The 14,168-nt window shown below is 45.0% G+C and overlaps 1 protein-coding gene across 7 annotated transcripts in view; it reads left to right on the top strand.

The window, feature by feature from the left end:
* Nucleotides 1-14,168, top strand: part of TLE1 (TLE family member 1, transcriptional corepressor) — a 91,336-nt gene that overhangs the window by 60,162 nt on the left and 17,006 nt on the right. For all 7 annotated transcript variants that reach the window (XM_043566792.1, XM_043566794.1, XM_043566790.1 and 4 more), the window contains 5 exons: nucleotides 2,711-2,764; nucleotides 3,261-3,413; nucleotides 4,755-4,899; nucleotides 5,894-6,084; nucleotides 7,637-7,713. In XM_043566792.1, the coding sequence (XP_043422727.1) occupies nucleotides 2,711-2,764; nucleotides 3,261-3,413; nucleotides 4,755-4,899; nucleotides 5,894-6,084; nucleotides 7,637-7,713 (620 nt within the window). The remainder of the gene's footprint in view (nucleotides 1-2,710; nucleotides 2,765-3,260; nucleotides 3,414-4,754; nucleotides 4,900-5,893; nucleotides 6,085-7,636; nucleotides 7,714-14,168) is intronic.

The raw sequence follows: 14,168 nt of genomic DNA, 5'->3' as shown, positions 1-14,168 counted from the left end.
CAGACTGAGAACACAGGCCTGTGGAGGGAGGGCACTTGACTTAGATCTAGCTGCAACCACATTCACAAGGAGAGCAAACCAAGCCACATGGCGATTGGCTCAGGTCCGAGGATCATAAACTGCAGCTGATAGATGACTTGGCGTTTTCTGTGTGTCCCCGAGTGTGTCTATTTCAAGATGGACACATTCCTGGGAACAGCATGAGACCAGAATGCTGTATTAGGCCACTTCCTGTTGCTTGTGGAAGAAGTGTCCGCCTCTGGTTGGCATGCAGGTTATATGGGGGTTTACACGCTAGGCCTCTCGGCCTCCTTCTGGCCGGCTCAAGCCAAGAGCCAACAGTGGGTAATATTTCCTGAGCAACAGCTTGCTAGTATCAGGTACTGTGTGCTTTTACATGGATTGTTTCATTGGGCTCTTAACTCTGTGAGTTCAGTGCCATGACTTCCATTTTAGAGGAAGAAACTGAGGCACAGAGCTTGTAAGTGATTTGCCCAAGGTCAGAGTTAGTGGCAGAGCCTGGAGGCAGTCTAACTCCAGAATGCATTGTCTTCCCCAGGCTAAGATTCCCAAACTGAGGGTCTAGGAATGGATATTTTGCCAGAGGTCCTTGTATTGGTCCACACTTTGCACTATGGTAACATTCCCAGGACATGACATGCAGAAATTTGGAGGTTGCCAATAATACAGTTTTGAGTTCTGCATGAGGCTTGTGTAGATATTTAGTAGCAAGTGATCGAGAACAGAATCCATAGCTGTGCTTTACTGTTTTATAACCTGCGTATATTAGGTATGGCCAGTTGTATAGGTAGTTCAGGGTGATGTCTTGACATGATGTTGGAGAGTCTGGGGCGAAGTCCTCAGACCTTAGCTCTTTGATGCCCTTCACACTGTACTGTGAAGGCTTAACATTGGCGGAAGCGTCCAGTGCAAAGCTGATTGAAATTACAGACTCCTTAAGGACTTCACAGGCTCATTGTAGTTAATGAGTTATTTGCTACTTTTTGCCAGTTTGTACAATATGTGAACCATTTTTGTAATTGTTTTTCTAAAAGGGAAAACCTTTTGGCTTCTATTTTTTCACTGCTGATGTCTTTGGGTTCTTAACGCCTGAAAAACGTTTGTGCTTTTCTGAAGTCTTTTACTAAGAGAGAAAGCAAATTTTCTTTAGTATTAACTTTTTTTCTTTTATTACATAAAAATATTTCTTTCAATAGGCTGTTATTTTGAATTACCCAGGCTTCCTCACTGGTTATAATTTTATGTTGTTACAGTGAATTGCATGGTGCTTTAACAACAATGATTAAAGTAAATCTAGTAACACACTGTTGGAAGAAAGTAAATTGGGTCTTCCACATATAACATTCTAGGTGAGTTAGAAAAAAATATTTAAGGGGCTCCTGGGTGGCTCAGTTGGTTAAACAGCTGACTTCAGCTCAGGTCATGATCTCACGGTTCGTGAGTTCAAGCCTAGTATGGGGCTCTATGCTGACAGCTCAGAGCCTGGGGCCTGCTTCGGAGTCTGTGTCTCCCTCTCTCTCTCTGCCCCTCCCCAGCTTGTGCTCTCTCTCTTCCCTCTCTTTCTAAAAATAAATAAACATTTAAAAAAGAAAGAAAAAAAACATTTAAAAGGTATGAATTTAAAGTTGAGGATAACTTTCTAGTTGAACATGGAGGCCCCTTAGAAAGCCATTGTGGCTAATATTCGCCCTTGTACTTATTAGTACAAATTGTCAGACACTTGTGTATTCGTAATTAACAGTGACATCAGTAAAAGGATTGTTTAGATCATAAATTCGTCACCTACTACTTTTTAAGAACCGGGACCCATGGCGACATCATACTTCTTTCATGTACCCATTGTATTACTCTGTACTAAAGGACGCAAAGCCTTTTGGCTAAGAAAGTAGACTTTTTCAGTCTGCCCTAAACTTGATGTAGGAATGATAACATAAATTGAATAGCCTTTCTGAAGCTTTTTCAAACTTAGTGCAACCTTGCAGTTTCCTTGATTAGCAAATTTTATGGCTTTATGAAGAGAAAATAAAAGCCCAAGGACAGGACGCTAGTGCCCTCCAGATTTTGCCGTCCTGTGTCCCTTCCATCTCTCCAAAAATATTCCAAACTGATTGCCAACAAGGTTTATTCTTAACATGTCCTAACGTTATTCCAGTCGAGTAGATAGCTTTGTTGTTTTTAGTTTTTTGCTGTTTTTTTTCCTCAGTAATTAGTAACCCAATGGGAACATGGTTTAAGTTTGTCTTTGTAATTACAAATTGTCTATGAACACGAGATTTGTTGGCTGTCTTCAAGAATGATACACACAAAGCAATGACATGAAATTGTATTCTTAACATCCAGTGGGAAAGAGTCCTCTTATAAAGACATGGCGGATTTCAGATTATAAAAGAGATTCAGCTGTTACAAGCATTTATTGAGCTCTTACTAGGTACCCAGTGTTTGCAACTTGCGCTCACCAGTATGATATGTAGCAGGTATGCTACTGCAACGGTTCCTCCCTGGAGCTTTGCGTAGCCCCAGGTCCGATAAGTAGGAGGGAGGTGGTGTTAATGACAAGGGGCTGACAATCTGGAATGGAACCTGTAGGCTTGTCCTAGGCCATTTTTTAGTCTGTCTGCTACCAAGAACTCTTGAAATTTAACTGGGCCTCCAACCCTTTAATAAATGTCATTAAAATGTCTTTTTCCAGGACAGCGATGGTGACAAAAGCGATGACAACTTAGTTGTGGATGTGTCTAACGAGGTAACCAACCATTTTCTCAAAGTTTATGTTCAGAGTGACTTTTGAGAAAACAGAACGGTGGAGCCATGGTGTTTGGTTTCTTACAACTTTACATGTTAAAAACTTAGTGGCTGTTCACGGGTGGAACGATAGTGGTCTACCTGATGAGAACTTTTGTTTCCTTTAAAAAGAAAAATCTGTTTTCCCTATCATTTTGGATTTGTATGCTGGATATCTAGTGCTCCTTTCTTTCCAGTGCCCTCTGGGCAAAGTATGAGCATGAGGGGAGGATATGATAGTTCCTAGATGTGTTTTCCTCTGTGCTGTCTTCATGGGTGTGTTTGCAAATACCATCCTGGTAATGATAACAACATTGCACACTCCCAAGTCCCCCAGATCTAAAGGACTTAGAGCGCCCTCCTTTAATTTAGAGAATTGGTGTGGAAATAGAGTCTGTAAAGCGCAAGGTCCGTCCATTGTAAATGAAATCATGAAAACTTTACTTATGCTTGTTGAGGACCCTTCTTCTCCGCGAGCAAGCCCTGCCCATTCACCCAGGGAAAACGGGATCGACAAAAACCGTCTGCTGAAGAAAGATGCTTCTAGCAGCCCAGCATCCACAGCCTCCTCGGGAAGCTCCACTTCTTTGAAATCCAAAGAAATGAGCTTGGTAGGTCATAAGAGCCATCACTTGCCCATTTAGCAGTTTACTTATCCTTTGTGGTTCAGAGGACCCTCAAGTATTTGAAACATGGGGATTTTTTTTTTTTTTTTTTTACTGAGTGAGAGTTCTGTTTTTAAGTGTTTAAAGTGAGTCTGCTCCTCGTACTCTTTGTCCCACACAGTGTTTTCCTTTCTCCCTCTCAGTAGGCTCTTTTGGGCCGTGATTAGAGAGCTTCCACGTCCATTACCCTTTTACTGGACAACCTCGTAGGTCCTGAGAAATCCTCATTTTCTTAAGCTGTCCATTTTGCCTTGTATTAAACTGACCCATTGTGTCAGGGCATGTTGGAATTGGGTTGGGGTCAGAGTGGGGATGTACTCAAATGGCCCCGGGGCCCAGGGGAAGCCTGGAACTGGCATGGGGAGGGCAGAGCCTTGGAGCCTGTTCATGCTTTCGACCGTTCAGCAAATACTGGGGAGTGTGTCATCTCATAACTCACAAAAACCGAGCCATAACAACCCTGTGTTTGATTCCTACACAGTCTTCCTAGGCATTATCCCATTTCACTGAAGGGGAGGAAAGCCTGAGGAGCTTGCCAAGTTTACACAGCCCATCAGATCCATGGCCAGAGGGGGCTGCGGTCTCTCCCTAGCCCTTGCATGCTCTTTGCTACCCCACAGCACTTCTCAGGCCTGGATTTAAAGAATGAAAGGTTGAGATGACAAGGATGATGCCCTGTAACCCCGTTACTGACTCCTGAAGGCCTCTGTGCTCGCGGGTCCACACCGGTTATGTAGGCAAGCGGGTGGCCGTGTGAAACTCCACACACATCTCTCAAACTGATAAGATCCTTCTCGGGCTTTTGCCTTTGAGATGCCGGTTTGCTTCTCATCAGATCAGTGGCCCTGCTGCCTCTCACCATTCATCTCAATTCCACTGCTACTAAAAGGCAAGATTAGAAAATAGAGATCCTCCCTCTGACATTCTTGGTGACCGGGCCATTTGTTTCTGAGTGACTGGGAATTTTTCTCTGGGTGGTCATCATTCTAACTTGGCCCAGTTCCAAAGTCCACACGCCTGATGGAAAAATACTTTTTAAAATAAAATCTGCGGAGGAAGAAGTGTGATCATGTTCTGTGTCTCTAGCTAGAGTTTTAATTCTGGCAGGAAGAGGAAAGGTCAACATTTCTCGCTCACAAGTTAATGCTGTCAACATTGTGTGGATTTATGGAAATTGGCTGAGGGAGTAGCTAGAAGGTGCCCAGTGTCCCAGCTGCTGTTGTGATAAATTGTGTAATATGGCTTGGATTAAAAATAATACTCATTTAATTTGTTTAATGATACCAGCATGAAAAAGCCAGCACGCCTGTTCTGAAATCCAGCACACCGACGCCTCGGAGCGACATGCCAACGCCGGGCACCAGCGCCACTCCAGGACTCCGTCCAGGCCTCGGCAAGCCTCCAGCCATGGACCCCCTCGTTAACCAAGCCGGTAGAGCATTGCCTCTTGTTGTGCTTTGTTTTGTTTTTTTCCCTTTCCCGGCTTGGTTCGTTGTCTGTGCACTCCTGACGCCATTTCCCCATGAATATGAAATGCACTTACTGCCTGCCTGCCTCCTTCCTATCCCTGAAAAGCCATGATAAGAAACAGATGTTTGTCCTGAGAGGTTCAGCAGCTGCACCCTGTTCGGTCTCCGACTGTTTACATTTGGCGTTTTTAAAAAATTTATTTCCAAATAATCCAAATCCTAGGAACTTTGATGAAGTTTCCGATAATAATTCCGCATGTAAGCTCCTTCCCGAACTGTCACTGTGTGTCTGAGTTCCCTAATTCTGACTGAAACGGGTGGCCCAAGTGTGCCGCTTGCTCACGTTACTTGGCGGGTTTTCTGCCGGCTCATCCCTCAGGAATCACTGGTCTCTCCGGCAGGAGAAATTGGGAGGGTTTCTCTGAGAGTCGAGCGAATAAATTGGTAACTTTTGACTTTATCTTCCTTAACACCTTGGGCCCAGAGGAAAATAGGCCCCAGAATATTCCTCCTGAACCTATGCTTTGGCTTACTAAACCCAGGGTCAGGTTTTTGTTTGGAATTGGTACCAAGGAGTGGAAAGTTTGAACTGAAGGAGAAATCTTGGATTTTATCCAAACCTTCTTTTGAGATTAAGTCAAGTAGACAGGTAGTGTGTGGGCCTTGGTTTGCCGTCTATGAATTGGGTACGATACTGCTGCTTCATTTTAATTCCCTGATTTCTCAGTGGTGCCAAGCCTATACCAAGGAGTGGTGGGCAATGCTTTCCTTGGGGGTTCTTTTTCCCTGGAGAGGACTTCAGCCAAGTTGGTGGTGATCAAACCACCCACCCAAGCTTTCCCGGCTTGTCCTCGCCTCTCATGGACGGCGCTAGAAGGGACCCCGGAGCTGATGGTCAGGCTGGACCACAGCGGCTGGCTGAGTCACGTCACGCGCGCGGCTTGTGCTTCCTTGCAGCGGCCGGCCTGAGGACGCCGCTGGCTGTGCCCGGCCCGTACCCTGCCCCGTTCGGGATGGTGCCCCACGCCGGCATGAACGGGGAGCTGACCAGCCCCGGCGCTGCCTACGCCAGCCTGCACAACATGTCCCCGCAGATGAGCGCGGCCGCCGCCGCCGCCGCCGTGGTGGCCTACGGGCGCTCCCCGATGGTAGGTGTCCCCGCCCGCACCTGCGGAACAGAGCCCCAGTGTCCCCGAGCCTGCTGCCCTCAGCATGCCGCTTCGTGACGTTAGGGCCCTCCGCGTCTTGGATCACTGTTTTTTGTGGATAAAACTAGGCAGTGTTAAGGAGCTGCTTTGATGGCTCTGGGGACGTCCGATTTTCTCCCCCAAGGTAGATTTTTTTATTTGTTTATTTTTTGGAAAGCGATGGAATGACTCAAATAGCTTACAGACGCCTTTGCATGCATTTTCTTTAGGTTTTTTTTCCCCCCTCTTTAATTATTAGGAAAAAATATTTGAGAAGCTGTAACTTCTTCTTTCCGTGCCTTTATTATTCTTTAAACCCAACAGTGTGGCTCAGGTATAAGCAGAGCAACAGGGAGAAAACAGGGATGACTGAAGCCTTCAGGCATGTTGCCCGTCTTCTTGCCCTACCTTTTGCCACTGTGTAAACCACCTCCTTTTTGATCCAGAAGATACAAAACTGCATGCAAAGGGTAAAATCAACTGTAATCCTTGACTGCATCAGAGAAAGAGAATAGATTATACCGAATAGAAGTCCCTATATATTCTCTTGACTGGAATATGTTGTGTTCATATTTCTCCTCTCCCCTCTTCAGATAGTGTTACCTCCAGTAGTTGGGGCTAAGAGTGAAGTTTGTGTTTTTTTTCTCTTACATTGCACTAGTAGGAACGGCTGTGCAGTAGAGGGCAAGATAGTTTTTTGGCTTTTTTTAAAATTATTTTTGAGGGGCAGGGGAGGGGCCGAGAGAGAGGGAGACACAGAATCTGAAGCAGGCTCCAGGCTCAGAGCTGTCAGCACAGAGCCCAGTGTGGGTCCTGAACCCACGAATTGTGAGATCATAACCTAAGCCGAAGTCAGACGCTTAACCAGCTGAGCCACCCAGGCACCCCGAGGGCAAGATAGTTTAAAGCAAAGTGGGCAGCCAAGGGACTAGGTATCTTCGTTAGGGCGCCCAAACTAGGGAATCTATGAAGGTTTAAGCAGTAACTGTGAAACTGGGAGGTTATTTTGCCCCCTTGGGACATTTGGTAATATGTGGAGACACTTTTTACGATCAGTAGCACTGATACTTTTGGTACGTATTGTGTAGAAGCCAGGGGTGCTGCTAAATGTCCTGCCATGCCCAGGACAGCCCCAAACTATCTGGCCCAAAAACATTGATTGTGCCAAGGTCAAGGAGTCCTGACTCAGGCAGCATACTGCTCTCTGCACTTGTTTGGGCAAGACAGGACATCCTAAGTCCACAGGAAGTATTTACTGTGGGAAGCTGGATCTCCACGTACAAGTAGACCATGCTCCAGCCCACCTCCCCAAAAGATGCGTAGCTTGTCACTTAGAGGTGCTTGTATTACCTCTTGCATTATAATTTTTCTTTTGAAAAATGTTAGCACATGTTCCTGTTCCTGTTTATGTTGCTTTGGAGATCTAGGAGTTTCTAGTGAAAAGTCTTTATAGATGTTCACAAAGTGCCTACGCTACATAAACTGAGTCTTCAATGCCTTATTTTGTTTCCAGGTTGGGTTTGATCCTCCCCCTCACATGAGAGTACCTACAATCCCTCCCAACCTGGCAGGAATCCCTGGGGGGAAACCGTAAGTACCTCTAACTCCTCAGTTTTGTTTTAAAGGCAATTACTTAGTCATGGGTATTAGCAGACTAGAATTCCAAAGGGAGCACAGGCTTGGGCGTTTCCAAGGAGATTTCTAGTGCCTTTTCCTGAGGAGTGTTAACACTTTCTATAAATAGGCACCTTGTAGGTGTCATGCCTCTGTCTTCTCACTATGGGTGATCTCATGCATTTAGTTATTTCTGGAGAGAAGCTGTTGTAGACAGGGACCAGGAGGAAGGCAAGAACCGGGGGTGGTTGGCCCTCCTTGCTTGACCCTTCTTCAGAAAGCTGCCCTGCTTTGCCTTTGGTCAGAGGGTAGCTGCTGGAGATTTCCAACGGGACTGTGTTGTGAGCAGTAAGCTGTCACAAACTCTTGAAATCTCAAACTTGAAACGAGTTGTCTTTTTACCCAGCTCAGCGCTACCTTTTTGTTATTTTGGTGGAAACTAGAGTTGTGCAAAGGGTAGTTGTGGCATCTGGGCATCTGTTATTGGACCTCTCCGCCCGCCCACTGAAGTTTGGTGCGTGCTTTACTCTGAGAGGTCCAGAACTACAAAACACAGAATGGCTTTGACAGAAAACAAGAAAGATAGATTAAAGGGGCAAAAGAGCATTCAGAATTTGGAAAACCCTGTTGGTTATTCTCCCAGGTCACTTAAAATCACTTGCTTCCATATGTTAGTAATTAGAAATGTGATTTTAAAGAATTCCGAAAGTTCTCAGTTTTTGTACAAAGCAGAGTAAACTACGGGTGTCTGTCTTATCTGCCATCGTGCACTCTGCCTTTCTAGGACCTTTTACAATTTTGGTTTTTCCAAATAGGGTTGTGTGTCATAGGCCTTCAGTTCTTTTTCTTTTTCTTTTTTTTTTTAATGTTTATTTACTTTAAGAGAGAGTGAGCATGAGCGGGGGAGGGACAGAAAGAGAGAGAGAGAGAGAGAGAGAGAGAGAGAGAGAATCCCAAGTAGGCTCTGCCCTGTCAGCTCAGAGCCTAATGTGAGGCTTGAACTCACAGACCGTGAGATCATAACCTGAGCTGAAATCAAGAGTCAGATGCTTAACTGACTGAGCCCCCCAGGCGCCCCCAGTTTATTTTTCTTATACTCTCTACCTTTGTGTGGTTCCTTTTAGCTTTTATTTACGTGTCCACTGTGTATTGCATATTACATTATTCTGAGTGGTCCATTCAACCACCTGCTCATCTTTGTGTGATTTTGATTGGAGCCTTTCTTCAAATTAACCAGCAGCATGAGGAAGAATGGAATTCCTTACTCCCATCACCTGCATTTTGGAAAGCAGATTTCCATGGCTGTACTTCACATGCATTGAAATGTCTGTTTCATGGTAATTTGATTCATGACGAAATGAGAGTTTTGTCTATAGTAGGAACTGGTAGAGATGTTAGGAATTTACAGTGACATCTAGGCCCAGGGAAGAGCAGGACTGGGGCAGGGGGAGGAGTGTTGCAAATGCTTTCTTACCTGGTAGATCTCTTCTGATTGAATAACCATGAACTGCTATGTCATGTATTTTCTTGGGTATGCCCCTCTGCATCCAGCCTGAGATGCCCCAGGGCACGTAATGGGTATTTATCTGTCATCTCTGGCAGTGTGGCTGTTGTGTGTCCTACAAACTGGTGAGAGGATAAAGGGCAAATGAGTAATGTGAATAAGAGGCAATAATTAATAGTAACTGATGAGTCTTCAGGGGAATAATGCACAAGTAATGCCAAGTTCAACTGACCAGTAGGGAAAGCCAGTTTCAAGAGTTGGAGGTGTGGGGGTACGTCTGGCTGCCAGGACCCCACCCTGAATGGGATATGTGAGGCAGATGGGGTGGGGTGACAAGAGCAATGAGCTGTCATGATGGTGTTGGAGGTTGCTGTGCAGAGGACTATTAACTCAGACCTAACTAGGTCCTTACAGTGGTGTGTGTGTTCATAATGCAATTAGACACCAAGTTTAAACCTTCTGTGAATGATAATACTGGTGTCATTTATTAAGGCCAAAATATTCATGTCCTTGGCTTGTGAGCACGTTGGATTTCTTTGTGTTCACAGCTCCATTATAGGATACGATGTGTTCAGGGACAATGACAGTGGGTTCAGCAGCAGAGTTGTGAGGGCGAGTCTCTGGATCAGAGTGGTCACTGCTCTCCAACACAGTGAAAATACATTTTTTAAGATTTTCTTTTAAATTTGAGGGGAGCTATATTATGTGAGGATGATCGAGTTAATATCAGAGGGAAAAATGGGAGTTCACCATTGTCTTTGGGGTCTGGGCCATACATTTTACTCCCCTTGTTTTGGTCCATTAATTAGCGTGAGAGGACTTCCTGTCCTCATTGTTGAGTAAAGGAATACTTCTTGAGGCAGTGCTTCTCCAGTTTTTTCCCAACATGACCAAGATTGGTACTCTTGTAACAGACAAGTACAGATGAATAGGGGGAGAAAGCTAGAAAATACAAGCCCAAGTTTTTTATTACAAGAGTCAGCTGTCAGGAACTGACTTTGTCAAGCTGCTGTAGAAACATTTTCAACACCTACTCTCCATGAGTGAGCTGATGTCAGTGCAGAGAGTAGCAAATGTTTGCAGACCACACTTTGAGCAGCTTTGGTGTGAAGCACTTGAGAGAAATGGTGGAAAAACCAGCATGGCCAGGGTGAGGGTGAACAAGGTGTGGTAAAAGTTTGTAGGTGTCACCCTCTGAGAAATACCAATTGAAGTAATATTTGGGTAGGGTGATGGATGGCCGTCTGTGGACATTTAAGCAAGATCCACGTGTTAGACTTTGTGCTAGATGCTGGGCAGGCTCTAGGAAAGAGAATGTTCATCTTCCCTGCCTTTGGGGGCCTACTGATGTGGAAACATTAAAGGGACAAATGTTGTGATTACACTTGTGAGAGGTGCTGTGGAGGCAGAACAGTGTAAAGAGTGACCACAGTTAGGACGGGAAGGGCTTCCTTGGGGTGAGGGAGATACACAGAAAGCTGAGGCTTGTGCAAGAGAAACAAGCCCACAGGGCAGAGAAAGTGGAAAAGGTGGGCCATTGTAGGTAGAGGGGACAGCCCATGACCTATTCCTAGGGATTCATGTGCAAACGCATGGGTGCCTCCCGAGAGCGGGCAGTACAGCCAGAAGAGTTCAGTTGGGGCTGGAGGGACCTTCAAAGTGCCTCTAGCGTAAATGTCTACCCGTGCATCAAGTCACCTATGATAGCCTCTCCAGGTGGCTCTGTGCCTCTGACCGAGCATGTCTAGTGACAGGGACTTGCGGGTGCCTGGAGGAAGCCATTTTCCCTGGCTCCGACAAAATTGCTCCAGCCCTTGAGCTGAGATCTGTCTCCTTGGAACGTTTATCCATCAGTCCTGGTTCTTTTCTGCCCCTGGAGACCACACAGTGCACCACTAATCCATCGTCCCCACAATAGCCCTTCAGATATTTGGAGACCACCAGCTTGCCATGAGGCTTCTCTTCTGGCTGAATATGTCCGTTGCTTCAGCCCTCTCTTGTGGGATGTGATTTCAGGTCCCCACACCATCTGCTCACTAAAATCTAACAGTCACCTCCCTCTTGTCCCCTCGTTCATAGATTTCATTGAGACCTGCTACATAGGCATGGGGGACCCTATTGGAAGCTCACAGCTTAGTGATGGAGAGACTACATTAATCAAATAATCACAAAAATAAGTGCATAATCATAATTGAGAGAAGAGCTATGACCGAGAGGAACACTATCCCATCAAAGCATGTGACAGGCTGATCCTTTCTGAGAGGGTCAAGAAAGAGTGTTCTGAGCTGCTTTAACTCCATAGGGGCTGGACTTAAACCTCTAGGCTGAGGAACCTGTATATGCAAAGGCCCTGTGGCCTTACTTTTATTGTTTTTTAATCAAAGTGGAATAGAGCAAGGTAGGTGACTTGTGTTGCCACTGTTCTGTACTTGTTGTTGGTGTCACAGTGATGTAAGATCTCAGTAGGGTTTCCCAGCCAACCTGGTCATTTTCCCTGTCTCCCTCACCCCCATAACAGTGTCTCCGAACTTCAGTTTGTTAAAGGCATCTTCCCCATTCTCTCTGACATCTGGCACAAACTGTAGCCTGTAATTCTTCCTTTTTTAAGTCACATTTTACCAATCTTATTCGTTAAAATCCCCACTTATTTCCTACTCACTTTTGTCAGTAAGATCCTAGGTGAGTGTGCCCCCTTTTTATTTTTTTAAATGTTTATTTATTTATTTTGAGAGAGATTGAAAGAGAGAAAGAGTGAGCACAGGCAGGGAACGGGCAGAGAGAGGGAGAGAGTCCCAAACAGATTCCATGCTCAGCAAAGAGCCTGAGGCAGGGCTTGATCCTACAACCCTGGGATCACGACCTGAGCTGAAACCACAAGTTGGACATTTAACTGATTGAGCCACCCAGGCACCCCAAGTTTTCCCCCTTTTAAAGTGCTTACCTGGTTAGGTCCTTTCTTGCTTCAGAGATCTTCAGGAGTTGCACATAAACTCGTGATGGGGGACATTCAAGGCCCTTCTGGTAGTAGTACCCCCACCTGCTTTTCTAGCCTCATGTCATGTGTTCCTTGCATCTTGTGCTTGGGCTGAAAGAGATAACGTTCCATTCCCTGAAAGCCTTTCCTTCTTCTCTGGAGCAGTGAGCCTTCTACCAGTCTTACCTCTTTCTGTGGGAATACTTCTTGTCCTTCCTGTCTAGCCACTTCTGTTGCTGCCTTAACTCGAAGCCTTCACTGATGCCTTGTTAAATGTGAGCCCTCTCCAGGAGCACCTTGTAACATCTTGTGACTTGTTGCACACCATGGCCTTGAGTTATCGTCATGTGTGCATGTCATACTTCTACCTGCTTCTTTCCCACTAGAATTGAAGCTTCTGAAGTCCCTCTGTCCCTCTGAGCTCATATACCCAGTAAACACATATTTGGTGCATTGAGTAGGTGGGAGATGAGTCCAGGATTGTGTAAGACTCTATGATTCATCCTTTCCAAAGGAGATTCACATTTTGCATTTTAGAGTTCAGCACTGTTGATTTATAAGAGGTAACCCTGACTGTGTTTTCAAACCCTTGAGGCGAGATTTAATTGGTATTATTTGGTCAGCTTTATGTGAACTCACTTTTAGTTTTAGGAAATGTGCTCCCCTGAGCTTTGTGGAGATCCCCGGTAAGAGAAATTCTCAAGGTTAGTCAGGTCAACATCTCTTTGCTATGCTTCCCACTGCGCTACCCCCAAGACGTCATTTTGGCCCTGATGTACTGGCTTCCTCCCCATAAATACTTGGGAGCTGGGCTCTACCTGCCTCATGTAGTAGCACCTAGAGGTCAGTAATAACTCAGACTAATAATAGTTTGGCTTAAGATTCCAGCTTAGTTCCAAGTTCCTTCACCCTGTGTTTTAATGCTAGACATGTAATTGAGAAATCTTACACCACTCGTTTAGTGTTTAAATAAATCTTTAAAGTACCTTTTTGGAGTTGGAGCCTAAAGAGGAAAGAAAATCTTAACTACATATGGGGTAAAATTGCCTCTTAGGAAAACATGTTTTGCAGCAGTGAATAGAGGCCATCCCCGCTGCTAGCCAAGGAGACATTTCCGTGGTCAGTCCCCCTCCCTCCCCAACTCCGTTTTCCATTCTTGATCTTGCTTCTGGTTCCTCTGTTGACGAAGTCTAGATGTCTAGAATCCACGACTGGCTTGTTTAGTGGATTTGAAAATTAATTCAGCCCTCTTTTTACTTGGCATGGTTTTTGGGTATTTTTTGTCTATTAAATGCTGAAAGTAACTTGCCTGTTTTGTGCCATATTATCACCATTGGGTTTTGGTTTATTTTACGTATTTATTTTTAAAGTTTATTTATTTATTTGGAGAGAGAGAGCATGTAAGCATGCGTAAGCAGGGGGGAGGGACATAGAGAGAGAGAGAATTCCAAGCAGCCTCTGCACTGTCAGCCAGGAGCCCTTCATGGGGCTCCATCTCATGAACTCCTAGATCATGACCTTAGCCAAAATCAAGAGTCGGACACTTAACCAACAGAGCCACCCGGATGCCACATTTGGGTTTTGGTTTAATTTCTATTTTTATACTCTTTGATCTTCTGGGATTGCAGAGTTAATTTCTTGAGAATCTGTTGAAATGTGAGGCCCTTTATTTTGATGTGTTATGTTTAGTTACTAGACAGTTGTCCTCCCTGCACATATCTCCCTTCTCCCTCCTCACCTCCTCAGAAATGCCTTTCAGTTTATCAGATAGAAATGTAGTTTATTTCTTGCTCAGATAATGCTTCTTTGCCCATAGTAGTTGGTTCCTTTGCTAGACTTTTCAAATTCAGCTTAGAAATGACTGTATTTTAAACTTTTCTTTGTCTTATTTTTCATCCAGGAATCTCTCGGTTTGAATCTTTGCCCTGCATGGAAGCCTCGTTGCTCCCCTAA

This window comes from Prionailurus bengalensis, chromosome D4 (assembly GCF_016509475.1).
Source record: "Prionailurus bengalensis isolate Pbe53 chromosome D4, Fcat_Pben_1.1_paternal_pri, whole genome shotgun sequence".
In the NCBI taxonomy this organism is placed as follows: Eukaryota; Metazoa; Chordata; class Mammalia; order Carnivora; family Felidae; genus Prionailurus; species Prionailurus bengalensis.
The sequence above is the reverse complement of the archived record's forward strand: the minus strand, read 5'-3'. Positions and strand labels throughout refer to the sequence as shown.